Here is a 26998-nt window from a genome sequence, read left to right as displayed (position 1 = left end):
ACTGAAACTGTTGTTTTTAGGTGAATTGGGGGACTTATAAGGACCATTTCCCCCCCCTAAAAGTTGCAAGCTTTGGCTGTTACTGTGTCCCCCTAGAGGAGGCATGACATTGCTACAATAACAACTGGGTTAGAGGAAAATTCCATTCCAAAACAAACTTTCAACCTTGGGATCGACCTTGAATTCTCATGAGAGTGTTATGGCAGATGGGAGAGGAAAGTTAGAGCTGGCGCAGGAAAAAACTACTAGGTCTGGCAGACCCTATCGGACAGACACTGCGCAGCAGCGAAGGGCTTCAACATCTGGAGCATCTGGAACATCAGGGGCTGCTCCTCCACAGGTTAAACCAAAAGTTATGTTGTCCGAAGACGTTTTGGCACATGCACTTGGAAAAATTAATGAATCTTTGGAAAATTTAGCTAAGCAGGTAGCTGAGACAAATAAACAAGTAGCTGAAGCATCAGTTAAAATTGACCTGAATACAACAAGCATTAATAATTTGGGACAGAAGGTGAATACCAATACAGAGTCTATTGAAAAATTATTACAGGAATCTGCTTTGACCCGAAAGATAGCTGAAGAAGCAAAAGATATAGCAACTGCTACTCAAGAGAAGATACCACCGGTATACAAGCAATTGGAGGACCACGGTTTGACACTGTCTATGATTGAATTGAAAGAAAAACAAAAGAATCTAAGAATCAGGGCTGTACCAGAACGTGAGAAAGATAATTTGGCTGAATTTCTTACACAGGAATTTACAGAGTTTTGGCAACAGGATTTGGGGAAGGAAGAATTTAAGATAGTGAATGCATTTAGACTTGGAAGAGGACAAAGGAGGAACAAGGTGAGGGACTGCTTGATTACTCTTCGAACAAAAGAGGAGAGAGACAAAATTTTGAATCTGCACTATCAAAAGACTTTGGAAATTTACGACTCAAGTGTGGAGATATTTAAGGACATTCCAAAACATCTTTTGGACTTAAGGCTTAACTACGGAGATCTAGTTGCCCTGTTGAGAAGAAATAGAATTATCTTTAGGTGGGAATTTCCTCAAGGCCTTTCCTTTAAATACAAAGGAAGAAAGATAAAAATAAGATCAGTCAACGATAAAGATAGGTTTTTGAAAGATTACGAAGAAGATCTACAGAAAGAAGCGGAATCCGGAGAAGAGCCAAAAGCACTGGAAAAAGGAATACTAGACATAGCAAACTTATCTTTTGGATTGCACGGTCCAGAGAAAGAGACACCATCGACAGAACAAGAACAGACACTTGGCGCAGTTGGAGGCAAAGTGAAGTAACCCCATCATGGCTCTGCAACTGTTAAGTTGGAATTGTAATGGTTTGAACTCTCCTCGAAAGAGAAAAAGTGTTTTTCATTTACAGTGGTGCCTCGCAAGACGAAAAGAATCCGTTCCGCGAGTCTCTTCGTCTTGCAGGTTTTTTCGTCTTGCGAAGCAAGCCCATTAGAGGTTTAGCGGCTTAGCGCTACAGTATTAGCAGCTTAGCCGGCTTAAAGATCAGCTGATAAGCGGCTTAACGATCAGCTGATAAGCGGCTTAGCATCAGCTGTTAAGCGTCTTAAAGATCAGCTGATAAGCGGCTTAGCATCAGCTGATAAGCGGCTTAACGATCAGCTGATAAGCGGCTTAGCACCAGCTGTTAAGCGGCTTAGCCATCAGCTGATAAGCGGTTTAGCGGCTTGGGAAAAAGGGGGGGAAGGAAAAAAACCCCGCAGGAACTCGCAAGACATTTTCGTCTTGCGAAGCAAGCACATAGGAAATTCGTTTTGCGAAGCACCTCCAAAACGGAAAACCCTTTCGTCTAGCGGGTTTTCCGTCTTGCGAGGCATTCGTCTTGCGGGGCACCACTGTACTAAAAAAGGAACAATTGGACTTGATTTGTTTACAAGAAACACATGTAACAAGGCTACACAGGAAACTACTGATTAATAAAAGATTGGGACAGGAGTTTATCTCATCTGACAAAGTTAAAAAAAGAGGTGTTGTGATATATGCAAAGGAGAGATTATTACCGAAATTAATTTTTAAAGATGAACAAGGCAGATTTTTGGCAATCGAAATTCAAGTTCAAGGAGAGAAATTTTTGATCGTAGGAATTTATGCACCGAATGAGGGGAAATCTGAATTCTTTAAAAAGTTGCATGAGATCTTATTGGACTATTTGGATTACAATCTGATTTTGATGGGGGACATGAATGGAGTAGTATCTACAAACATGGACAAGGCACAAAGACAGGTAGTTACCAAGGATGGTAGACTACCGAAAACATTTTTTGAGATGACAGACAATATGGATTTAGTGGACATTTGGAGAGTAAAGAACCCCTTGGGAAGAGAGGGAACCTTCTTCTCTGAAGCCAAGATGACATGGACTAGAATTGACCAAATATGGGTAACTAGAGGAATGGCACCAAAGATAAAGAAAGTGGAAATCTGCCCAAAAACTTGCTCCGACCATAACGCTGTAAGGATGGAGATGAAACAAGTATCAACTGGCTCCTTCAGATGGAGGATGAATGACACCTTATTTAGAGATGAAGAAGTGTATAAAAAGGCCCAAAAAACTTTGAGAGACTATTTTGAAATAAATATGAACACTAATGTAGAAAAAAGGGTAATCTGGGATGCAAGCAAAGCTGTCATGAGAGGGTTTCTGATACAACAGAATGCAATAAAGAAGAGAAGTCAAAATGAGAAGAAAGATAAAGTTTTGGAGAAAATAAAAGAAACTGAGAAGAAACTGAGAGCAAAACCAAAGTCGCAGGAGATTTTGAGAGAAATAAAATTATACCAAGTACAATATATGGAAATGATGAATCAGGAAATAGAATGGAAAATTAAACAAATGAGACAAAAAACATTTGAATCAGCTAACAAATGTGGGAAATTGTTGGCCTGGCAAATGAAAAAAAGACAAAAATTAAATACTATTACAAACTTAGACGTGGAAGGAAAGAATATACATAACCCAATTGAGATTAGAAACTGTTTCCAGAGGTATTTTAAACAATTATACACACAAAGAAATGGACATAGACCGATTTTTGAAGACAAATAGATTACAAAAAATCTCCCAAGAAAGCAAATTAATGTTGAACTATAAAATATCTGAACAGGAAGTAGAAGGTGCCTTTCAAAATATGCAATTGGGCAAATCTCCAGGACCGGATGGGCTGACTTCTAGATATTATAGATCCTTGAAAGAGTGGATATTACAACCTTTGAAGGAAGTCTGTAAGGAAATATTGGAAGGGAAAAGGGCATCAGAGTCGTGGAAAGAGACGTACATTACACTTATACCTAAAACAGAGACTGAAAAGACTCAGCTTAAGAACTACCGCCCTATATCATTACTTAATGTGGATTTCAAAATTTTTGCAGACATTTTGGCCAAGAGATGGAAAAAAGTATTGATGGAAGAGATTCATAAAGACCAAGCGGGCTTTCTCCCGGGAAGACACTTGTCTGATAATTTGAGGAATATAATTGATATTTTGGAAAAATTAGAAGTGAATATAAATACTAAAGCAGTTCTGATATTTGTGGACGCGGAGAAAGCCTTTGACAACATCTCTTGGAGTTTTATGAAGAAGAACCTACAGGGGATGGGGGTAGGCCAAGGTTTTGAAAATGGTATAGGTGCAATATACTCTGAACAAAAGGCTAAATTAATTGTAAATAATGTGGTGACGGAAGAATTTAAGATAGAAAAAGGGACACGACAGGGGTGCCCAATCTCCCCACTGCTTTTTATATCGGTCCTGGAGGTTCTGCTGAATATGATTAGAAGGGACCGGTTGGTTAAAGGCATACAGGCGGCATTTTTTCATCTCCGCCAAGCTAAGCAGTTGGCCCCTTATCTCTCTCGCCCTGACCTAGCCACTGTGATCCATGCGACGGTCACCTCCAGACTGGATTATTGTAACTCGCTCTACGTGGGGCTGCCCTTGAGACTGACCCAGAAACTCCAGCGGGTGCAGAATGCCGCGGCGAGACTCCTTATGGGGTCTTCGCTGCGAGATCACATTCATCCGGTACTATACCTGCTGCACTGGCTCCCGGTGGAGTACAGGATCAGGTTTAAGGTGCTGGTTTTAACCTTTAAAGCCCTATACGGCCTAGGACCCTAGTACCTACGGGACCGCCTCTCCTGGTATGCCCCACAGAGAAACCTATGGTCTGCAAATAATAACATCCTCAAGGTCCCAGGCCTCAGAGAGGTTAGGCTGGCCTCAACTAGAGCCAGGGCCTTCTCGGCTGCGGCTCCAATCTGGTGGAATGCTCTGTCACAAGAGACTAGGGCCCTGCGGGACTTGACATCTTTCCGCAGGGCCTGCAAGACAGAGTTGTTCCGCCAGGCCTTTGATCAGGGCGCAGCCTGACTCCCTCCTCTGGCAACCTGCACAGAACTTTGCTTAATTGGTTGCCATCAATTTGATTTAATTAATTTTTATAATGAAATATTTTTAGATTGTGTGATTATTTGATTTTTTGATTATTTGATTGTTGTTAGCCGCCCTGAGCCCGGCTTCGGCTGGGGAGGGCGGGATATAAATAAAATTTATTATTATTATTATTATTATTATTATTACAGGTCGGAGCCAAACAGTACAAACTGAGAGCATTTGCAGATGACTTAGTATTGACGTTACAGGAGCCAGACTCTAGTACTAAAAGGGTTTTAGAACTAATTCAAGAATTTGGTCAAGTGGCAGGATTTAAACTGAACAAGTTAAAAACTAAGGTTTTAGAGAAAAATTTAACACCAATTGAAAGAGAGAGGTTTCAGAATGAGACAGGTTTGACTGTGGTTAAGAAAGTGAAATACCTAGGGATTAATATGACAGCCAAAAATGGGAACTTATTTAAAGATAATTATGAAAAATGTTGGACGGAAGTGAAAATAGATTTAGAAATTTGGTCAAATTTGAAGCTTTCACTGTTGGGTCGTATTGCTGTGATAAAAATGAATGTATTGCCTAGAATGCTGTTTTTGTTTCAAACATTGCAAATTGTGGACAAGATGGATTGTTTCAAGAAGTGGCAGAGAGATATTTCTAGATTTGTCTGGCAGGGCAAGAAGCCCAGAATAAAATTTAAGATATTAACTGATGTAAAGGAAAGGGGTGGATTTGCCCTGCCAGACTTTAAACTTTACTATGAATCAGCAGCTTCTTGCTGGTTGAAAGAATGGCTACTTCTGGAAAACACAGACATTTTGGACCTAGAAGGTTTTAACAATGTATTTGGATGGCATGCATATCTGTGATATGACAAGGTCAAAGCGCATAAAGCATTTAAAAACCATATTGTCAGGAAAGCATTGTTTAATGTTTGGATAAGATACAAGGATTTATTGGAAAATAAAACCCCAAGGTGGCTGTCACCGATGGAAGCGAAAGCTCTGAAAAGGCTCAATATGGAGGCCAATTGGCCGAAATATTAGGAAATTTTGGAACAAGATGGAGATAGACTGAAACTGCAGAGTTTTGAGAAACTAAAAAATAAAGTGCGAGACTGGCTTCATTATTATCAGATAATGGAGGCATATAATTTGGACAAGAAAATTGGCTTCCAGGTGGAAAAATCAAAATTAGAAACAGAACTGTTAGAACCCAAAACTAAGAATTTGTCAAGAATGTATAACTTGCTGTTGAAATGGAATACTCAGGATGAAACGGTGAAATCTGCTATGATTAAATGGGCACAAGATTTTGGACATAACATTATGTTTGCTGACTGGGAACAGTTGTGGACCACAGGTATAAAGTTTACGGCATGTAATGCTTTAAGAGAGAATATTATGAAAATGATATACAGGTGGTACATGACCCCAGTCAAGCTTGCAAAAATTTATCACTTGCCCGATAACAAATGTTGGAAATGTAAAGAAACTGAAGGTACATTCTTTCACCTTTGGTGGACGTGCCCAAGGATTAAGGCTTTCTGGGAAATGATATATAATGAACTGAAAAAGGTATTTAAATATACCTTCTTGAAGAAACCAGAGGCCTTTCTCCTGGGCATAGTCGGCCAATTGTTGCCAAAGAAGGATAGAACCTTTTTTATGTATGCCACAACAGCAGCAAGAATACTCATTGCAAAGTATTGGAAGACACAAGATCTATCCACTCTGGAAGAATGGCAGATGAAGCTGATGGACTATATGGAACTGGCAGAAATGACTGGCAGAATCCGAGACCAGGGAGAAGAGTCGGTGGAAGAAGATTGGAAGAAATTCAAAGACTATCTACAGAATTATTGTAAAATTAATGAATGTTAGAATGATGTTGGATAGAAATTAAGTGGTTTCCAGCTGTAATGCTTTAAAGGATTATGAAAAATGGGTTGTTAATAGGTAAAAATTTAACGTTACTATTTTAAGACTAAAGATTAGGATAAATAAAGAGGGTAAGGATTTGCTGAACCAACAAATTGAACTGGAATACAAAAAAGGGAGGTATGAGGAGGTCCGGGAAACAAGCTAAAGGAAAATAAGTAATGGAAAATCTGTGTGTTTTTAATTATTTTTATTTTGTATTTTTGTTATTTTTTTCATTTTTATTGTAATACTTTAAAAAAGCTTAATAAATATCTTATAAAAAAAATAATTTCAAGTTTTAATGTGTCTTATCTACAACAACTTTCTTTACTATGTTGTAGGACGTAGGAATAAATATACATCCCTAAAAGAACGCAAAATTGTCACTGAATCTATGGAAGAGAATGCTGGTCACCAAAAACTCAATCATAGGCATGTGTAATTGAACTGCTAAGTCTCACTGCTAAGTCTCACTGAATTTATTGGGAGTTTGGTGCCGCCTTACACTCACAGTAGAATGAAATCAAAGATATCCTGAGGTGGTAGATAGGATTCTATTACTTCAGAGTCTAAGTAGGGGGTTAGGGATGGAGGAAAAATTCAATTCAGTCTGGATTTAAAGGCAAATCCAGGCAATTTATACTCTTCCAAAGCAACATGAGAACCAAAACTGCCATCCTTCCAAATATGCATTTGTCCAAATTTTGCAATGCAGTTTTCCAGCCAACCAGTGTTTACAAACATGCATGTATATTAGGTAAAAGTGTAACTAAAAGTGACCATGTTAGTAAAAACAGCATACAAAAGTGCATTATATGAGAAGAAATTGTTTGCAAAGAATGTACGTTAGTCAAAACCACATACAAAACTGTATTTATCAGGGGGGAAATACCCACTAAGATGCTGAAGCATTTTTGTAAGGATTTTAAAAAAAATAAAAATCTAATTGCCGCAGAAGTACAGGGAACTGAATTTATGGTCAGAAAAATGAGAAATTGAGAAAACTGAAACTGCCAGATCCTTCCATCCATAGTACAGGTGGAGCAACACCACAGCACAAATGCTGTGTCCCCATCCTCCCACTCAGAACTTACTGCCTAAAACAATTCTCCCTGCTGCTGATTTGTTTCTGGGCTAATCCAGAGTGGAGGTCATAAGATTTAAAGCCCTTGAGGTCTTGGGGCCCAGTTATCTCAGGAACCACTTTTTCCTATATTCTCCTCCTCACATGTTCTGATTGACAGCTGGGGCATTGCTCCAAATTCTTCAACCACAAGAGGCGAGGCTAATAAAAAGGGGTGGAGCCCCTACCATTATTACACCTCCCCTATGGAATTCCTTGCTGAGCAAGGCCTGCCATGGCCCATCACAACAATGCTTCGGGCAGTTGATAAAGACTTGGAATTTTTAACAGGCCGTTAGTTAATTTGGTGTTTTCTGCTGGCTCAACTCTATGCTATTTTCATGCTGCTGAATTTTGCTTTCATGACAACAGTTCTCAGAAGGGTTTCCACACACAATCTCTCTTGCTAGGGGCCACTGTGAGGGAAATGGGGGTCCCCTAACAACTCTCAGCACTCTTAACAAACTACACCATACATTTATCTGATGAAAACTGGGATGTCCTAACATACCGTCCAATATTTCTCTGATGGAAATAGGGACATTCTAAGGAAAAGTGAGATGTCCCAAGATCAAGTCGGAAACCAGGACTATCCCTGGAAAATAGGAAAATTTGGAGAACTTGGAAGGTGTGCTACATTTCCCAATTTTCTTTCAGGAAAGCCATGACACTTTAAAGGGGCATGATCCTACTTTAAAACTGAAGTGCAGGTGGAGTCTCAGCCTGTATTGGATTAACTCCTGCTATCCTTGAGAACTTTCTCAGGTCTCCTAGGCACCCTGCTATTGGCCATACTTGGCTAGAAGTCAGTTTTCCCCAGAACATGCCCCAGAGAGATACTTTCAGAAGTCTTTCAGAGGAAAATCCACGTTTTCCAGCTGCCCGTGTGTCATAATTCAAATTCATTATTTATATAATCAGCAGACTTGGAGCATTTGATAACAATTAACTTACCTGGATGATTATAGATTTTTCTGATTACAGAAAGAAAGGCCAAACAGATTGGAACTCTGGGTAAATAAGGAGTTCATGAGAGGGTTGATTTTTTTTTAAAAAATGAGCATTTGGTCTAATTTAATAGCACCATATTTTTCTGCTAACAATCTTGCATTATTTAGCTCATATTTTCAACACTGCCCATGGCAGTTTCTATTTAAAGTGCTCTGTGGAACAAGGACCTAAAAACGTACAACTCCCCTCATTAGTTACAATTAAGGGTGGGCAAGGTTGAGAAAACTGACTGTCTGATTAGCAAAACACTGTGTACACGGCCAGGGGGGTGACAAGAGGGGATTAATAGGGCACACACTTCAGAAATAGGAAGTGTCCAGTATATGTTCTACTACCCATGATCAGCAAGCAAAGTAACCAAATGGGAATGTGCTTGGGCATTCCCATGAGTACAATTCCCAAGGGCATCCCATTCTGGCTCAAGACAGAGGATTGCTGGGATGGGTTTTGACATGGAAAAGTATTAAAAAATATAGGGCAGTTGGGGGTGGAGGAAAGATGCATCAATATAACCAACGTAGCCCATCAAATGGTCGGATATTGGGAAGGACGATGGACCAATGGCCTGACAGTGCAAGGCAGCTTCCTCAAGCCAATTGGAATCCACCAGACCCTCTAAAGTCCTAACATCCAGGTCGCCTGGATTATTTTTTTAAGCAGGAAAGGGAAATATCTCAGTGGTACAGAACTTGCTTTGCAAGGAGAAGTTCCAGGTCCAATTCTGGGCATCTCTAGGTAGGGCTGGGAAAAACCTGTCTGACGTTCTGTCTGAAACTCTGAAATTAAAAATGCAGTTGATGGGGTCTGGCTAATGGTGACTGCTTAACACATTAGTAACTCTAGCTTTGATGTTTCTTGAGGCTCCAGTGTTGCCTTCCCAAGCCTACTGGGACCCTCCCCTGGGTCATCTAGTTCTAACTTCCTGAGCTCCTCCTATCTTTCTTCCTGATCTGACCAATCCCTCCAGGACACCACCACATGGTTTATGGCAAGTGCTACAGTAGTGAACTTCCTACATCAGTGGGGTTTGCACTAGAAGATCACTGAAGTCCCTCCCAACCCTAGGATTCTACTGTATGCTTCTAAACCTTGTCTTATTATTGTTCTCTCACTGCTTTTCTATAAATAAATAAGATGATGCCTCTCAAAAGGCATGGTTTTCTCCCCCTGCTCCAATTACTTTTAGTTTTGGAACCAATGGATTTCCTTGAAAGTACGTGTTGGGTGGCTGCTGTTATCCTTATTATTACAACCTCTCTCCTCATTTTGCTTAGATAAAAGGTTATTTTATTTGTTCTCTTGGGGAAAGGAATCATTGCTTTATATTTGTTTTCATTGCACTCTTATGGCTTTTGCTGGGTGTTATTTGCAGTGGTCTGGGGTCAAGGAAAGAAATGGATTTGCACTCACAGAACCAAAAAAAAAAAAAAAAAAAAGGGAAGAAGATGTTCTTGCATGGCTAATGTGTTCACTTATCTGGGTGGCTGACAAAAAAAAGGACCCCAATCTCCTTTATTATAAGGTGAAGGTGTGAAGAAATGACCTCAGTAAGAACAGACACTATACTTTGGAAGGTTGTTCCAAAGTGGAGGTAGGGAACTTCAGCTCAAATAAATGAAGACCTAAACACATTAGAGAACACCCAATTCTGCTTGAAAGAATGAGGTTCATGACTATCAGATTTTGAAGGCGCACGACTACCTTAGTCTCTGCTAAGAAATCAGACAAGGTACTTGAAGGTTGATCTTATAAAGGAGCTTTTGGTTATTCCAACGTGTCATTCTGCCAACTATCCTGATTCCTATTGTGTCGCCTTCCAAAGGCTGACACTTGTCTGCACAAAAAGGATGTGCATTAACTGAAAAGGTGTGTGCAATTCTGAAAGTTTTGGTTTGTGAGTGGAAGGATCAAACACAATCCATTTTCATTTTTTAGTTTATCATCTTCAAAAAATTGCAATTAGAACTTCAGAGTAAATTTATTTGCCCAGCCCATGGGGTCATCTAACCCAGCATTGTGGTAATGCTGTGATAATGACCATGATTAATATTGAACAAAAATATATATAACATGTTAGCATCTGGAAAATAATTTTCAGCTCCTTATTGCCTAAGCCCCTTGGTGGAGGCATTAATGCAGGAGCTCATAAACTATCAAAACCACAACTTTATATACCTCACTATCAGTTTATGTGGTTTTGAAGGCTGGTCATTACTACATTCACACCATACATTTAGAGCACTATCATACCACTTTAAAAAAGTCAAAAGAATTCTGGGAGCTGTAGTTTATTAAGGTTGCTAGAAATTGTTCAGAGGCCTTTGTTCCCCTCGTAGAGCTGCCATTTTCAGAATAGTTTCACAGACAATCCTTCTTCCCAGGGAACTCTGGTAACTGCAGCTCTGTTGTGGGAATGGGGGATCTCCTATCCACTCTCTGCACCCTTAGCAAATTACAGCACCCATAATTCTTTGGGAGAAGCCACATCTGTTCGAAGTGGTATGATAATGCTTTAAATGCGTAGTGCAGATGCAGCCTAAGTCTCTGATCCACGACTAGTTCTGTTCAAGTGTTATGTTATTCCTGTGTTCACAATACAGTGGTACCTCGGGTTACAGATGCTTCAGGTTACATACGCTTCAGGTTACAGACTCTGCTAACCCAGAAATAGTACCTCAGGTTAAGAACTTTGCTTCAGGATAAGAACAGAAATCGTGCTCCGGCAGCACAGGAGCAGCAGGAGGCCCCATTAGCTAAAGGGGTGCTTCAAGTTAAGAACCGTTTCAGGTTAAGAACGGACCTCCAGAACGAATTAAGTTCTTAACCAGAGGTACCACTATCATAGCTGTCAACTTTCAGATTTGAAAATAAGGATCAGCAGCCTTGAAAATAAGGGATCAGCAGCCTCACCTGTCCCAGGAACAGTCTACGGGATATCTAACAATCTGGGATAGCAGCAGGAAGCAGCGGGAAATGGCGCTGGAATAAGGGAAATTCCCACAAAAAAAGTGGAAGGTTGACAGCTATGACCACTGTTTATCTTAAGTAACAGTCAGATTCCTCCTCCTTCGTTCAGTATTGCCTGAGCAGGAAGGAGGATGGGGACTGAACTCAAATTAGTTGGTGCTGCCTATTGCAGAAAATGCCACTTCTGCAAATATACAAGTTCAGCATGAATTGTTGCTAAACTCCTCTTATGCTTAGCCTCTCTGCCTTCCACTTCACCGGTTGCAATGGGTAGCCACCACAACTGCCATAGCTTATTATCTTTCTAATATGATTCTGCTCATTGAGCTACCACGTTTTAGTGCTATCACTAGTGTTCTTCAGTGCAACACCTCCAATTCCTCCCCCTGCACCAATAATCCAGATGAGTCAGTATGTAAATTCCCCGTCTTATAAAACAGCAAAATAGCACATATATTTTTGATGCCTTTATTACAAGCCACCTTAATCCTTTGGCATTGCTCCCTCTTTCTCGACAGGGTTTCGTGCACTCTTCACTTACCGCACCATATGGTTCTGTCACACTCTCTGCCTCCCATTGTTGCAATTCAAGTTTATCATGGACGCGGGGGCAGGGGGGGCTCAAATTGCCAACACAATCACTGGGGTGCATGCTCTAGAATCCTAAGGAAATCTCCCACTGACCAATCAGGTTAAATGTAATCAGAGAAATGTCACTAAAGGCGAATATAAAAGTTTAGCATGAATGTTGGTTTTGACATCGGATCCCCCAGAGGCATTTCCATGGTTCAGTTATCAGGAATATAATTCTTACCAAGGCAACAGAAAGGACAGGGGAGGATTCCTTGTTGGTTTTCTATCTTTGATGAAATGGATTTTTATATAAAAATACACAAACACGCGCACGCACACACTGTAGTGCCTAAGCTTTAATAAAATGCTAGATAAATTTGGATCCTGATATTAGAATATTTGCCTCTGAATACCAGGTACAGGAGGGTTATAGCCTTCAAACCTTCTGTGTGGAATTCCTGGAGCTGATCGCTCTGGGAAGCAACACACTGGATGAAATGAACCCTTGGCTGATCCAGCAGGGCTCTCACATCCCCTTGATATTGTGAGGGCCTGAACAGGTTAATAGGCCCTCCCTCTAACAAACCCTCCAACATTTCTTTGATGAAAATAGAGATGGCCCCATATGTTCCAACATTTCTCTGATGAAGATAGGGACATCCTAAGGAAAAGCAGGATATTCTGGGATCATATCAGAAACCAGCTTCTGGAAATCTGGGACTGTCTCTGGAAAATAGGGACACTTGGAGGGTCTGACACAAAAACATTATAAAACATTAAACATAAAAAAACCTTCCATATACAGGGCTGCATTCAGATGGCTTGGGGGTAAGATAACTCCATGCCTTCCAATATTTCTCTGATGAAAATAGGGACAGCCTAAGAGCTGTGGTCTAAACCACTGAGCCTAGGGCTTGCCGATCAGAAGGCCGGAGGTTCGAATTCCCGTGACGGGGTGAGTTCCCATTGCTCGGTCCCTGCTCCTGCCAACCTAGCAGTTCGAAAGCACGTCAAAGTGCAAGTAGATGAATAGGTACCGCTCTGGTGGAAAGGTAAACGGCGTTTCCATGCGTTGCTCTGGTTCGCCAGAAGCGGCTTAGTCAAGCTGGCCACATGACCCAGAAGCTGTATGCCGGCTCCCTTGGCCAACAAAGCGAGATGAGCACCGCAACCCCAGAGTCGTCCGCAACTGGACCTAATGGTCAGGGGTCCCTTTACCTTTACGTAAGGAACAGCAAGACATTCTGGGATCAAATCAGAAACCAGGACAGCTTCTGTAAATCCAGGACTGTCCTTGGAAAATAGGGACTCAAAGGATCTGCTCTAATACTGAACTTGGGCAAGATATGCTTGATAGCTTCGTAGTTAAAGTAGACCCACTCCCCAAAAAAGGAGGGATCTGTATGTACATGGGAGCCTCAAAGTATCGGTAAGTAATATGGTGGGGGGAAACCCTAACAAATCCCCTATAGGGAAGAACACCCAAGTTTCTTGTTTTTTCCAATCTTAAGCTCAGTTCGCCGCATTCATGCATCAGTTTGCGTTTTTGAAAAAGGCCTTGTGGAAATTTATCAGCATCTTAGTGTGCCCACTGTCCCCTAATACATGCATTTTTGCACACATTTTGTTTGAACAGGGAAGTGCACCACAAAATTTGAAGAAGTGTGCATTTCAACGGATCACTGCATTCTGATTTGTGTATTGCTTCAGAAAGCACATATGAAGTTAATTCATATGAAGATGTGAACTGAAATGAATTTCTTGCCAATACTTATGTATGCAACTATGGCGGCAAGGTTATTGATTGCCAAAAATTGGAAAAGCAGCAGCGTCCCAACTAAAACAAACTGGTTATCTAAAGTGATGGAATACTTCCATATTGCCGAACTAACAGGGAGGATAAGAGGAGATATGGTACAAAAAGTGAAGAAGGAGTAGGCTGTCTTTAAGGAATACAGTCATACCTCGGGTTGAAGTAGCTTCAGGATGAATATTTTCAGGTTGCACTACGTGGTGACCCGGAAGTAACAGAGGGCGTTACTTCTGGGTTTCACTGCTCGTGCATGCGCAGACGCTCAAAATGATATCACACACATGCGCGGAAGCAGCGAAATGTGACCCACGCAGTCGCGTTTTACGTTTACTTCAGGATGCGAACGGGGCTCCAGAACGGATCCCGTTCATATCCAGAGGTACCACTGTACATCAAAATTTATGTGGAAAAAGTACAATTTCTGACAGATACTGAGTGAATCCAGAAAATGATTAGAGTGAAAGGAGAGTAAAGTTAAGATAAAAGAAGAGATTAAAGAAATAATGAAATGCGTTTAAGCTAGCTGGAAAAATTAAGTAGCGTAACAAGAACAGCTGGAAGTCAAGTCACTTGGTGGGTGTCCGTATGGGGTAGGTGTGTAGGTATGTTCATATGTATAGTATAGGTAGAGTAATGTAGGTATGTTTTGTGTTATGAAAATTAGGTAGTGTGTTGTGTATGTGTATTGTGTAAATGTATATGTATGTGTTTTATATGTTAATAAAGAAAAAGAAAAAGAAAAAAAGAAATGAATTTCTTGCCAACCCCTAATCATGGCTGGTGAACTGAGGCTGGCATTTCCTGCCCCCACCCCCAAAACACACTTAAAAACAAAACAAAAACACCTGATAGTGCTCCTGGGAAATATTCTGCGTCATGTCACAAGAGTCACACTCATTCAGGCATTTAGAGTACAAAGGTAGCAAATGGGCTGCCAGCTGGAACTCAACTACTGCTTTAAGCCTGTCTTTGTTGTTTAAAGGGAATAAAAAAATGTTAAGGAGGACACTCTACCACATCAGCTCATGCTGAGAGGGGGCAGAAAGAGCACTGCTCTATTGTTTCCAGACCCCGTGCATCTACCTGCTCACACTTTTAAAGTTTTGAACAATTTAATGACCTCTTTATCCAAGTATGCACACTTGAACTTTGGCTGTTCCAAATCTTAAATCCTTCCCTCACCCACCACCAGAAATTGCCATACCTTCTGTTGCACCAAATGTAGCATTACCAGCCTAAAATCAACTGGTGAAAGATCCACAGTAATAAAACCGGTTGACAACTCATAAAACTCAATACCTTTGTATTGTTTGGGGTTGCCATTGAGGGTGAAACGGAGCTCTTCTACCTGCAAGCATGGCAGAAATCCAGCTAGTCAAATCCAGCTAGTTCACTCCAGTGAAAGAGGGTGCAAATTTGTGTATGACGCAACTTATATGCACATTTTTTTGGCAGCCGTCAGCAACATTTGAGGCTCTCACACTGCCCAAAGCTATATAATTAAGTAGCTGGGAAAATCATGTGAATTCATCAGCTGATCGATATGTGTGTAACTGGTTTAATTTCCAAAATTAATAAGACCCAACTGGCAGCACTGCAGGGCTGTAGCACAGCAGTTGGGCAAGGAAGGGGTCTGTGAGAGTCTCTGCTTTCCCCACATACTAAATAGGCACCCAGACAGCCTGACCACACTATTGTGTTCCTATTAAATATGGCCCAAGGATAGGAAACCCGTGGTCCTCTAGACATTGCTGAACCACAGTGCCCATCATCCCTGTCCATTGTCCATGTTGCCAGGGATTCACAGGGGTTGGGGTCCCAACAACATCTAGAGGGCCTCTGGATCTCCATCCCAATTAAAGTCATGATTTCCAAACTCCATACAAAAATTATGTGCAGATTGGTGCTCTCTTTTGGCCTCCCCCCCCCCCAGCAACGGAGGGAGGGTCCCTGACTTCTAATGTCTTACCTAGCATAAAAATTGGCAGCCATATTTGCAAATGTGTCGGGAAGCAACCACCGTGCACAGCAGCCTTTGCTGCAAATGCAAACCAGGTGTGAGAATCACAAGGCATGGCAAAAGAATCAGTGGTGGTGGTGGTTGTTTTTCCCACAGTCTGCACCCAATGGCAATGAAGTGTGATGTTATTACAAACTGCAAGGAGTACTATCTAGCAACTCCCTCTGGGGCTGAGGTTAGCAGCAAATCAGCTTTGTTCTTAGCTGAAGCTGTGGTTTTCCTTCCTTTCAGGAGAGCAAATTTTACATCTTTGTTTTTGTCCCCTAAGCAGATTCACTCAGGACTCTGGATGGTGATCAGCGCCGACCAACATAAACTGAACTTTTATATCTGCTAATAAAAATAGCAGAATCTGTATTTTAGGCAAAGGTGCAATCTTTATTTCTTTTTTTAAAAAATCACAACCTAATGTGGAGAACTAAATTTAACATTATAAAAATGAGAAACTGAAAGAAACAGAAATTAGCAGATTCTTTCATCCCTAGTGAATTCCGAAGTCCTACAGTTGAGTTGTGTGGTAATACAACAGCCTGTGGTTTGCTAATCATGTGGCTTCATCAATACATGTAAAATTGGTTTAATATGCAAAATTTATATAAAGAATTTTACAAAATTATTTATTATTAATAATACTAAAAGTGCCTGGAAATCTCCGGGCTACTATGAAGTTGCCAGAACATGCATCCACAGACAATTTGTGCTGATGAGTTTTAGCCATCACGGATTTTGGATTTATGTTTTATTTCAACCAATTATGGTGGCAGATAGTTTATTTCCTGGTGCTTTTGCCTGAAATGTTTCAATCCAGAGTGGAATATTTGCAGCTGATTTGTTAAGTTCTTGAAAAATGAGGCCTTGTAATGGAAACGCTGACAGTCTTAAACTACGGTAGCATCAGCAGGCAGAGGAAGATTAATGGCATACCGACACGCTGCAGAATGCATTACTTTCTATACTCTGCTCAGAAATGTCAAGGTACCCAAGCTGTGTCTCTTAACTGTGGTTCGTGTTGGGTGACACAACATCACGCGGATGGTTGGGAGACATGAATTGGAAGCCAGGGTGAATTATGTTCAGATCACAATCGTCACGCTTCCTTCTAGCATCATGACAGAAATGAATCACTGTCAGGGTCATTAGGACTTCAGCTATGGTGGCTGGAACCTGGGCTAGTGAGGACCTTTAGGTTGTGTTAGTAGAGTGGTTGTGTGTCCTGTGTTAGTCCTCTATTTGAATGTCTGATGAGTTAAAAATAATGAGGGATTTCAGGGGCCATCGGCACATGCTCTGAACCTAGTCAAACCATTGGCCTGTCTGGCTCACTGCAGTCTATCCCAGGGATGGGGAATCTCAGCCCCAAGAGCCAAATGTGGTCCTCCAGGGCTGTCTGTCTGATCCTCAGGACTCTTCTCAGGCCATGCCTCTCACTGGCCCTACTCTACCCTCTTCTTGGGTGATTTCGCCTGGCTGAAACCTGTCTTTAAACTGTGAGAATGCTCTTGGTTTGCCTGGATGGAAAGATGTGTGGCTGAAGAAGGAACGGCCAGAGTCCACCTCGCTCACACACTCTCCCTCTTTTCTTTCTCTCTGTCTCTCTATTGGATGGAGAAGTGTCTGGCATCTGGTGACTGGAATGTAGCCTAATTTATAAAGGCAAGAATTTCATACCTCGCCCCACATACTTTTGCCTCTGGTCTTGCCCACTACTAACACATAATCTCTGAAAAGTTGCTCATGAGAATATGCAGTCATTGTGCTGAAAAAGCCTCACACCTCCCTAGTCTATAAGGACTGACAGCGTCTCTCCAGGTTTCAGACAGGACAGGCATCATTTCTAACCTTACAAGCAGGTGGCCAGAGATAAGAGTCTGAAACCTTTGCATGCGAAACATGATGTCATGGACTGGTTGGGCACAGAGGAATGGTGGGAGGAACCATTTGGGGAACTGTCATGGGAAGAAGGCTCTGAGCCTGGGGGTTGGTGGTCGGACAAAAATGAGTGATCAGGGGGAGAAGGGTAAAAACTGGGAAGAGGAGGCGTTAGAACTTGAAGATGTAATAGGGCTTAGTTAGCTGTGGGAGTCTGTAGCAGAGAGAAGCCCAGAATCAAGGCAGAAGCTGAAGCAGGAAAGTGGGATGAAGGAGGCCAAGAGGCAGAGATGAAGAGTTCTGGCTGGTGAAGAGTCACAGGTATCTCCCCCTCCTGCTGCAACAGGCTCCCCTCTTCCCCTGTCTCCCAGAACCAGAAGAGGCATGAAAAAGGTGGAGGAGAGGTTGGCTTCACGTAGGCGCAGACCCTGATTGAGTGGAAAAAACCCTGGAGACGAGGAGACCTAGACAGCTGTGAGGAGTCAGGGACTTCCATTCTCAGCAACTGATTTTCATGGAGTAAGTCCACTGGGAATGAGCTGCTCTGCTCAATAAGCCTGACACTCAACCAAGTCTGTGGAAATCGTGATTCTGCTAATAAAGAGTTAATGCCAACTTTGAAATGTGTGATTACTGACAGGCACACACATACTGGGCTAAAACCCTTCTTTGTAACTATGGCTCCATTTGCTCCAAACATTCTAGCTGTAGGGGGTTAATTTCACCAGCCTTTGGACCTGGGTATCTAACAATATAGCCCTCTCTGCTGTGAAGAAAGCCTGCAGACAAGAGCAGTCTATTAAGTACAAATGTAAACATCTGCTTACTCAGAAAAGAAGTATGTTGTGTGCATATATCTACATATCTATATCTGTCTGGAATTTTGAGATCAGTGGCATGGGCATCCAGGGGCTAATACATTATTAACCCCCCAACACACACCACATTTAACAAAATGAAAATGAATTACTGTTAACTGAATCCTCCACTATTTCAAGCCACCTGCAATTTGATAAACAAAGAAAATAAGAGCACATTGCCAAATTCTGGAAAGAGGACAAAAAAAGAGATAGATAAATGCATTGAAGCAAAAAATGTGGTCTTATGTATAATTACAAGAAATAATGCCAAGAAATGGAGTACTCAGACATTTCTTTTTTAAAAAATGGGAAAGGGGAAAGAATAAAAAATTCCTCCCTGTATAAAAAGTCCTGGCTTGAACAAAATTATTATTAATGATCAATTATATAATTGTACGTAATGATGATGATGATGATGATGATGATGATGATAATGTTATCCATACAGATCCTGAATAATGGAAGTTTTCAGGTAAGGTCACTGTTGTGCTCAGACAGTTTGAACAGGTGGCAGGAACTCCAGGATAATCAGAAAAATTCCTAGCAGGAAACACAGATTCCTCAGAGCTCAAGGCCTCAGTTGCTGGGAGGCAACTGTAGCCCTCTAGATTTCATTACATGGCTCTCTTACTCATGTTGCATACAGCCATGTGGTTTGCAAGTGTCCATTCACCTGCAAAAGGCAAGTGTCCAAAAACTGCCCCAACCTGAGAAGACATACAAGTCATCAGCTTTGTAGCTGATGCCCTCCAAAAGCTTTGAGCTACAGTTCCCATGAGCCTTAGACAACTTGGTCAATGGTTGGGGATGGTAGGAGTTGTAGTTCAAAACATCTGGTGGGCATTAGGGTAGGGAAAGTTGCCTTACTGGCTTTTAATGTCACCTGATTCTGGTTCGGTGGGAACCTGAAGTACCACTCACCAGTCATCCTTTAGCAGCAATGCTGCAAGGTTGTCAAATAAAGCTGGTTACATAAAGTCTCCCACTTGCAGCAAGCTGCCATTTTGGCGCAGGAAGCAGTGAGGTACCTAAGCTCCACCAACTTAATGGGAGGGAACTATTTTACAATCACTGAAATACTCAATTATGCATCAAATCCACTGCTTATAGCACTTCAAGTTTAACATTTTAATACAATAGCCAATCCTATTAAATGCTATCCCATCAGGGGGCCATGGGAGACACAGTAATGGACACAGGTCAGGCAATGGCATATCAGAGTCATGACCCAGACTGTTCCATTTGTTTGCTTGTCAGTCTCTTTGCCCTTGGAGCAGAGGCAGTTTGGGCTGGAAGCACGTTCAGACCTCTTTGCATTTTAAAGTTCTCCTGGGTGAACTTAAAGGCAAACTCATTCATTTTAAAAGAAGATCGCATGACCTCATTGGTCCCCAATGTAAATGTGTGTTTAGGAGAGGTACTCCTCTGCTTGTTAAATGGCCCCTATTCAGCAAAGCTCTGAAATACATCATTTTGAGTGTGAGATCAAACTCATCGACTTGAAGTCACACAGCAATGTTGGACTGATTTGAGACCGGCAGTGGCAGTGCATGCACAAGAGGTAGGGATAGCTGACTCAGTTTCTCTTTCTCTTGATTTCTCATTTTTCCAAACTCAACCTCAGTTCTCAACATTTCCATATCAGTTTGCCATTTTAAAAAAGCCTTACGTAAAAAACCAATCAGCACTTTGGTGCTAATGTCTTCAAATATACACATTTTTATATGCAAAACAGACAGCTTTTTACCAAGCACTATACCCCAGCGGGTGGCGCTGTGGGTTAAACCACAGAGCCTAGGACTTGCCGATCAGAAGGTCGGCGGTTCGAATCCCCGTGACGGGGTGAGCTCCCGTTGCTCGGTCCCTGCTCCTGCCCACCTAGCAGTTTGAAAGCATGTCAAAGTGCAAATAGATAAATAGGTACTGCTCCGGAGAGAAGGTAAACGGCATTTCCGTGCACTGCTCTGGTTTGCCAGAAGCAGCTAAGTCATGCTGGCCACATGACCCGGAAGCTGTACGCCGGCTCCCTCCGCCAATAAAGCGAGATGAGCACCGCAACCCCAGAGTCGGCCACGACTGGACCTAATGGTCAGGGGTCCTGTCAGGGGTTCAGGGACAGAGGCACAGGGTAGGCAGGAGATGGAGAGCGATGGGGATGAATCCCAGGACAGCGAGGAAGAGGAGGACAATGACTCAAGAGATTCCATGAGTCTTTCCAGCGAATCAGAGGATTCCCAGAAGGGGGCGCCGGTGGTCAAGGCCAGGGGAGCCCCAAGGGGGACGTGTCAGGAGCAGGGGGCCAGCGGGGGATCCCAAAGTGGCAGCTGGGCGTCAGGACCAGCCTCCCCGCCAGAGTGCAGCGAAGGGGGTGGAGGTTCCAGTGTATCAGGGGAAGCAGCTCCGGCAGCAGAGAAGGGAGGGAGGTCGGAGCAAGCCACCCTCCCGGAAGGGGAGGGGAGTAGTGAAGGGAGTAGTGTAACTGTTAAAAGGAAGGTTAGAGGTTGGGCGCACGCGCCAAGTTCAAATGTGGAGGCGCGCGGAAGTACAGGGAGCCCGGAGGAGGAGCCAGGTCCCAAAGCCCGCAGGAGGGGGGAAGAGCAATCTGGGGATTCCGCGTCAGGGGAATCCAGGAGGGCCGAAACCCCAGCGGGCAGGAAGACCCTGCGGAAAAGGAAAGAGAGGAAGAGGTGGAGCAGCGCAAGCCTCTTAAACTGGTGCAGGGGAGGGACTGACTCAGAGGGGACTTCAATGGTCTAAGCGTAGCAGACGTGGGGCTGCGCGCCTCGGATGTGAAGCAAACAATGAACTCCAATAAACACTTTTGTATATAAGAAGAACTTGGCGTTGGTCTTTTGTGAGCTGAGACCTGAGGCAGCCCTGACAGGTCCCTTTACCTTTACCTTTATACCCCAGTTTAGCATGTTAATATGTGCAGTTTTATGCACTCTATTTGCCCTTTCATATGCAATTTTGATACACACTACTTGGCCGGAGTACTGTATTTCAAATTTCGGAATACTGCAAATTTCAAAGGATGGTTGTCTGGCTATTCACACCTTGTTTCAGAAAGTGTGGATTAAGTAGGTTTCCTGTTAAATGCAAACTGAATTCAATTTCCCCCCATCCATAAGTGCTGGTCACCATTGCCTTGAAGTAACTTGAAAGGATGGGGGGGGGGGGGAGGTTTTTACAACAGACTGTGTATGTGCAAAAGCCTGCCTGATTCTGTACTTCCAAAACTTCATTTTTCACCTAAGCAAGAATGAGGAAAAGAAAGCTGTTCTTCATGCACAGAACATAAGGCAGGCCCATGGAGCATAGCTGGGGCATGTATGCAGTAGGACATATCTTCAGTTGTAGTACCTAGCAACACACTGCACACATATCCTTACAGGCCACAACATTTTGTAGACCAGACACACTATGAAAAAACAACAACCAGCAGTGTGCATACAGGAAGAGAAAGCCCTCTTGGAGTCAGAAAACAAACTTTAATCTAACAGCAAATGTTCATAGTGTTGTGACAGTCACAGAGAATATCCAGAGATATGCAGAAGTATGTCTCTTCTGAAATTCCCCCCCCCCCAACCACCTCAGAGCCATATACATGGTCCCCATGTATGAATGTCACACCTCCCCCCCCCCTTTGTGACAGCTGACAGTCTTTCCATGCTGGGTCTGCATGCCATTTGTTTGCTTTTCTTGTGAGGGTATTTTGGCTGGCACATCCCTCATAGCAATTGTCACAGCTTGTTGGTGGTTAAGGCATTGGGTTGGATCCTTAGCCAAAGCAGAGGGTGGGAATTGGGAAACCCATCCAACTCCCACTTCAGGGGACCTGCGTACTCCATTAAAGGGGTCCAGGTGGCCATGCTTCTGCCCAGTCACCCAGACAGGGGCTGAAGGGCCATAGCAACCCCCCTTCACACACACACACACACACACACACACACACACGCACACACACACAGGCCTGATTTGATAGGGTGATCCCCAACCCTAACCCAACCCAGGATTGACCCTTCTGATCAATCAACCAGCAGTTGGGCTAGATGATTCAGGATACACACCCAATGCCTATGCCAAAGCCTACGGACATCTGTAACCAATAAAGTCTTGACCTCTTTAATCCAAAGAAGTTTGTCCCATTATTATTTCATCCTTTGTGTCTTGTTCACCCCACACCCCTAGTGCCGCTGGCAGGCTCACTGCACCTGGGCCCACAACCATCACTAATACGTTACCATTGCATCAATGATGTATTTCAAAATGCATCCACACACACACAAACCAAGTCTAGAATGACTTTTTTTTTTTGTCCGGTGCTCAGGCAAGCTTTGTCAGAGGTGTGAGGGGACATCTCTGTGACCACTTGAGATTCACCTCCTGCCACAGAGATATTCCCCTCACCTCCTGGCTTTGCAGAAATACAGGGAAATGTCTACCAATGTCACCTGTCCAACTCCCACTTGCAGCTAATATAATGGGTTTCCCAATTCTCTGTTTCCTCTGTAGTTGCCATAGAATGGTGCTATTTTAGCTACATAAGAAATGTTGGTTATGCCTGAAAAGCAGAAACGGAAAGGACTGTATGTCTAAATCAATTATGGGGAACCTGCAGGGCTCCAGAGGTTGTTCAACTCCAGTTCCCATCATCACTAGCCATCGCGGTCAATGGTCAGGGATGTTGGGAGCTGCAACATATTCCTTATCCCTAGTGCCAATCAATCTGCAAAGATGTTACTCTGAGAGCTAGTTTTGTTGAATCTGCTATTTTGTAAGGCTTGCTTTACTCAGTTGTGCTACCTAAAGTAGGTATCCAACAGAAGTGGGCGTAATTATTATGAATGGTATGAATAGTACCGGGTGTGATTATTTGTAAATACACCATGTACAGCACTGGTTCAAACCTATCCCTCATGGTTCTCTCCCATTCCTCTGCTCTCTGCTATTTGTTTTGCATGCCTCCACCTCTTCCTTCCCAACCATTAAAATTTAGATTGTAATTGTAAGATCCTTGCAGCAGAGACCCTTTATCCCCTTCTTCTTTTTGCTACATTGACAATGCTATCTTAAATATAAAATTAATCAGGATTCCCAAAGAAAGAAAGGAAAATGAGAAGCAATACAGATTAGCTGTTTCTATGACGCATGCATAAGCAGTTTTATATGGGCAACAGAAACCCACTTCACATCAACTCAGAGCAGGACTTTTAGTATGACTGCCCCTGTTCTGTGGAATAGCACTATTGTTGAGATCCTGGCTATCTGCACTTTCCAGAAACAACTGAAGACATTTCTGTTCTTACACGCTTTCCCAGCTAGAAGAGTGGGTTTCTGCCATGCGTGTCTACAAAGCTTTGCTTTTTAAATATTTCTGCTGTTTTTATCTATTTCTGTTGTACATCATCTAGAGATGCTTCCATGGAAGGTGATTAATAAGTGAATTATTATTATTATTATTATTATTAGGCTCGGGCTTGAAAGCTGGAGTTCAAAACATCTGGAACCAGACTGGTGAAGCTGTTGCACCGTGTTTCAGAAAATGTGGTTCAAATTCCCCACAGCTCTGAATCTTAAATCAAAGCACCGTTTCAAAATGCATTAAACCTGCAATTATAGTTTAGCATGATACACACCTTAGCACGCAGGTGTAGAAACCACTGTCTTGAACCTCTGCTGCATGAAACCATATGGAGTCTTCGTCTTTGCTCATTCTGACTTCAGAGAAGATAATGGGTTCTTCCAAGTCTCCTTTGTTTTTGTACCACATAAGACGAAGGCCTGTGCTTTGAGCCATGCTGTAGTTGGTCCTGATGTAGCTGTAGAAAAGGGCGCATTTCACTCGAACGGGCTCACCTGCCAAAGCCATGTATTTCTTGAGATCCACTAACCAGTCGATGCAACCATCCACTGCAAACAAAAAGAATAAGTATATATACAATATGTGTGTGTGTGAGTGTGTGTGAGTTTGTGTGTGAGTGTGGGTGTAAGTGTGTGAAAGTTTCAAAGTCTCTAATAGGACAGAACCCATTGAAATTAATATATCTAAGCTAGATATATGCCCATTAATTTCAGTGGGTCTGCTCTGAGTAGGACTAACATTGGATCCAAACCATTGTTCCCTACCTGTTGGCAGTCCTACCAGTAAAACATGGAAAATGGAAACACAAAACCACTTAGGAAACTGATATAAATTAATCTCATCCCTAAAGAAATAACAATTGAAACAATGCTATTTACCACTCCATGATAAGACATGAGACTAATTAAAAAGTGATGGTTTACATTACCCATTTTGACATAAACACTCTAGGTAATTATTAGAGGGCATTGGTGGCTTCACATGTTCCCATTCCCTTTTCTATGTTTCTTTCATTCCTGCTGCCAAGATGCACCATCCTTAATTAATAATTCTAGAGCTTTCACCTCAACCACTTGACCCAATTGACCAGTTTAGTGATTGCAATTTTCTTCCAATAGAAAAAAAACCCCTAGAATGGCATCTGTTCTCAAAACCACCTCTTCCACTTTCCTTTCCTCTTTCTAGTCAGCTATGTTTTGTGTAAAATACTGATTAGTGGTGGAGACAAAATCCACACCATGTTTAATTTTGACTTGAAGGCAACCCTGCAAGGCATTTATTAGAAACCAATTAAGATACGTACTTGAGTGTACAAGGACTTGAGAGATTCCGCAGAAAACATTTATAATTTTGGCAGAAAAGAGGAAGAGGCTAACTTTTTGTGTTTCATGCAATACCTTAGTCATTTAGCTAGTTTTCATTCCCACCCCAAGGCCTCTTCTTGTGCTTTCATGGTGACATGGGTACCACTGCAATGTGGCTATTTCCCAGGCCCACCCAAGAAATTCCAGGCAATGTGGGAGGAACTCCTTGGGGCAGGGCTACAGCTCAGTGAAAGTGAAAGTGCATTTCATACTCTCCAGCTGCCCCCAAAACATCAGGATCATCACAAAAAACCATTAAGCCATCAAAGCTTCTCACTTTTTCAACACAGAGTCCCAAATTCCCAAAGGGCTTTCCCTTCAGTACAGTGTTTCAATGTGTTACTGGAAGCTCAGATCCATGTGTCTCTCTAACACATTTCTTAGATCTATGCCTCCCTCCCTCCACTCAATATGGTGCCACTTCCTGTTTTTATGAAAACAAGATCTGGGTCACCTGTGTTTCCCAAACTTAGATCTCCAGCTGTTTCTGGACTATGGTTCCCATCACCTGACCACTGGTCCTGGGAGTTATAGTCCAAAAACAGCTGGAGATCCAAGACTGGAAAACACCAAGATAGATCAATACTCTGTGTAGGGCAGATTCCTGTGTTACAAGTGTATACTGTAGTTTTTTGCATGGAGCTTAACCCTGCTCCCTCAGTCAGTTGGTCTCCCATATAGAAAGGGGTGAAGGGAGTGAGGTCATTCTCATCAACTCCAACCAGCACTACCAGTGGCCAGGTATTATGGGAATTTTAGTTCAAAACATCTGGAGGGCAGCTCATTGGCTTACCCTGGCATAGTTTTTGATTATAAGAGTTCTCCAGTATGAAGTACTTGTGGAACCCATTTTTCTACCATTATGATCTGGCAACTCCTGCAACTAAGCTGGTGCCAAACATCTGCTTTCCTTTGGACTGCATCAGCAAGGCCAAGAAGTGGGTCTTGTCATCTGGGCAGCCCAGGATGTCCATACACACTGCCCAGGCTTGTGCCCTGGGGAGGTCAGAAACAATGTGCGAGGCAGCAGTTACAAGTTACCAGTCTCCACAGTAACAGAAGGTGTTGTGATTTTTCCAGCAGTTTCACTTCATGCCCCCCCCCCCGAGGCATACTCCATTGTCTCCATTGTAGACAGGTGCCAACAAGTGGGCAAAAGCCATTCTGGTTTCTTACGACATCCCCCCCCCCCGTAGTGTTTTAGGGTGGAATGTTTCATTGCAGCACTACTCAGTTCAAGCGATTTTGCTACATTTAACAGCCTGTTCATTCCCTTCTTTAAAAGCGGAGATAAAAAATAGTTGAGACAGAGAGAGAGAGTTGCAGCCCAAGTCACTGCAGCCCAAGTTTCCTACCCTTCTCCAGGGATGAAGCACCAGGGACCCTTCTGATACTGCTGAGCTACTGCATCATCCCTGACCACTAGCCATGCTTGGCTATCAGAGGATGGAGTCCACCACCTCTGGAAGTCCATAGTTTTTCTCATCCCTGCAATGCAAGTGTGTGATCTACAATCACCTTGGGTGAATTATGTCTTCATGAATGTAGCAGTAGCTCACTTGCATCTAGGAGCATGTCAAGCATCATGAGCTTCCAGATTCTTCTGAGCAAAAGGCAAGAACTCCTTGCTTCCCTCACCAGCAGGCTGACTTCCTCCCTCTGTCTTTCTGTCAGACCCCCTCCCCC

At 42.6% G+C, this 26998-nt stretch overlaps 1 protein-coding gene across 5 annotated transcripts in view; it reads right to left on the bottom strand.

The window, feature by feature from the left end:
* IL1RAPL2 (interleukin 1 receptor accessory protein like 2) overlaps positions 1–26998 on the bottom strand; it is a 492821-nt gene that overhangs the window by 200871 nt on the left and 264952 nt on the right. For 4 of the 5 annotated variants that reach the window (XM_080991115.1, XM_080991116.1, XM_080991114.1 and 1 more), the window contains exon 3: positions 24223–24496. The exons of the other annotated variant lie outside the window; for it this stretch is intronic. In XM_080991115.1, the coding sequence (XP_080847241.1) occupies positions 24223–24496 (274 nt within the window). The remainder of the gene's footprint in view (positions 1–24222; positions 24497–26998) is intronic. 5 annotated transcript variants of the gene reach the window in all.

This window comes from Podarcis pityusensis (genome assembly GCF_964106645.2).
Source record: "Podarcis pityusensis genome assembly, chromosome: Z".
In the NCBI taxonomy this organism is placed as follows: domain Eukaryota; kingdom Metazoa; phylum Chordata; class Lepidosauria; order Squamata; family Lacertidae; genus Podarcis; species Podarcis pityusensis.
This window is presented reverse-complemented; position numbering and strand designations above follow the sequence as displayed.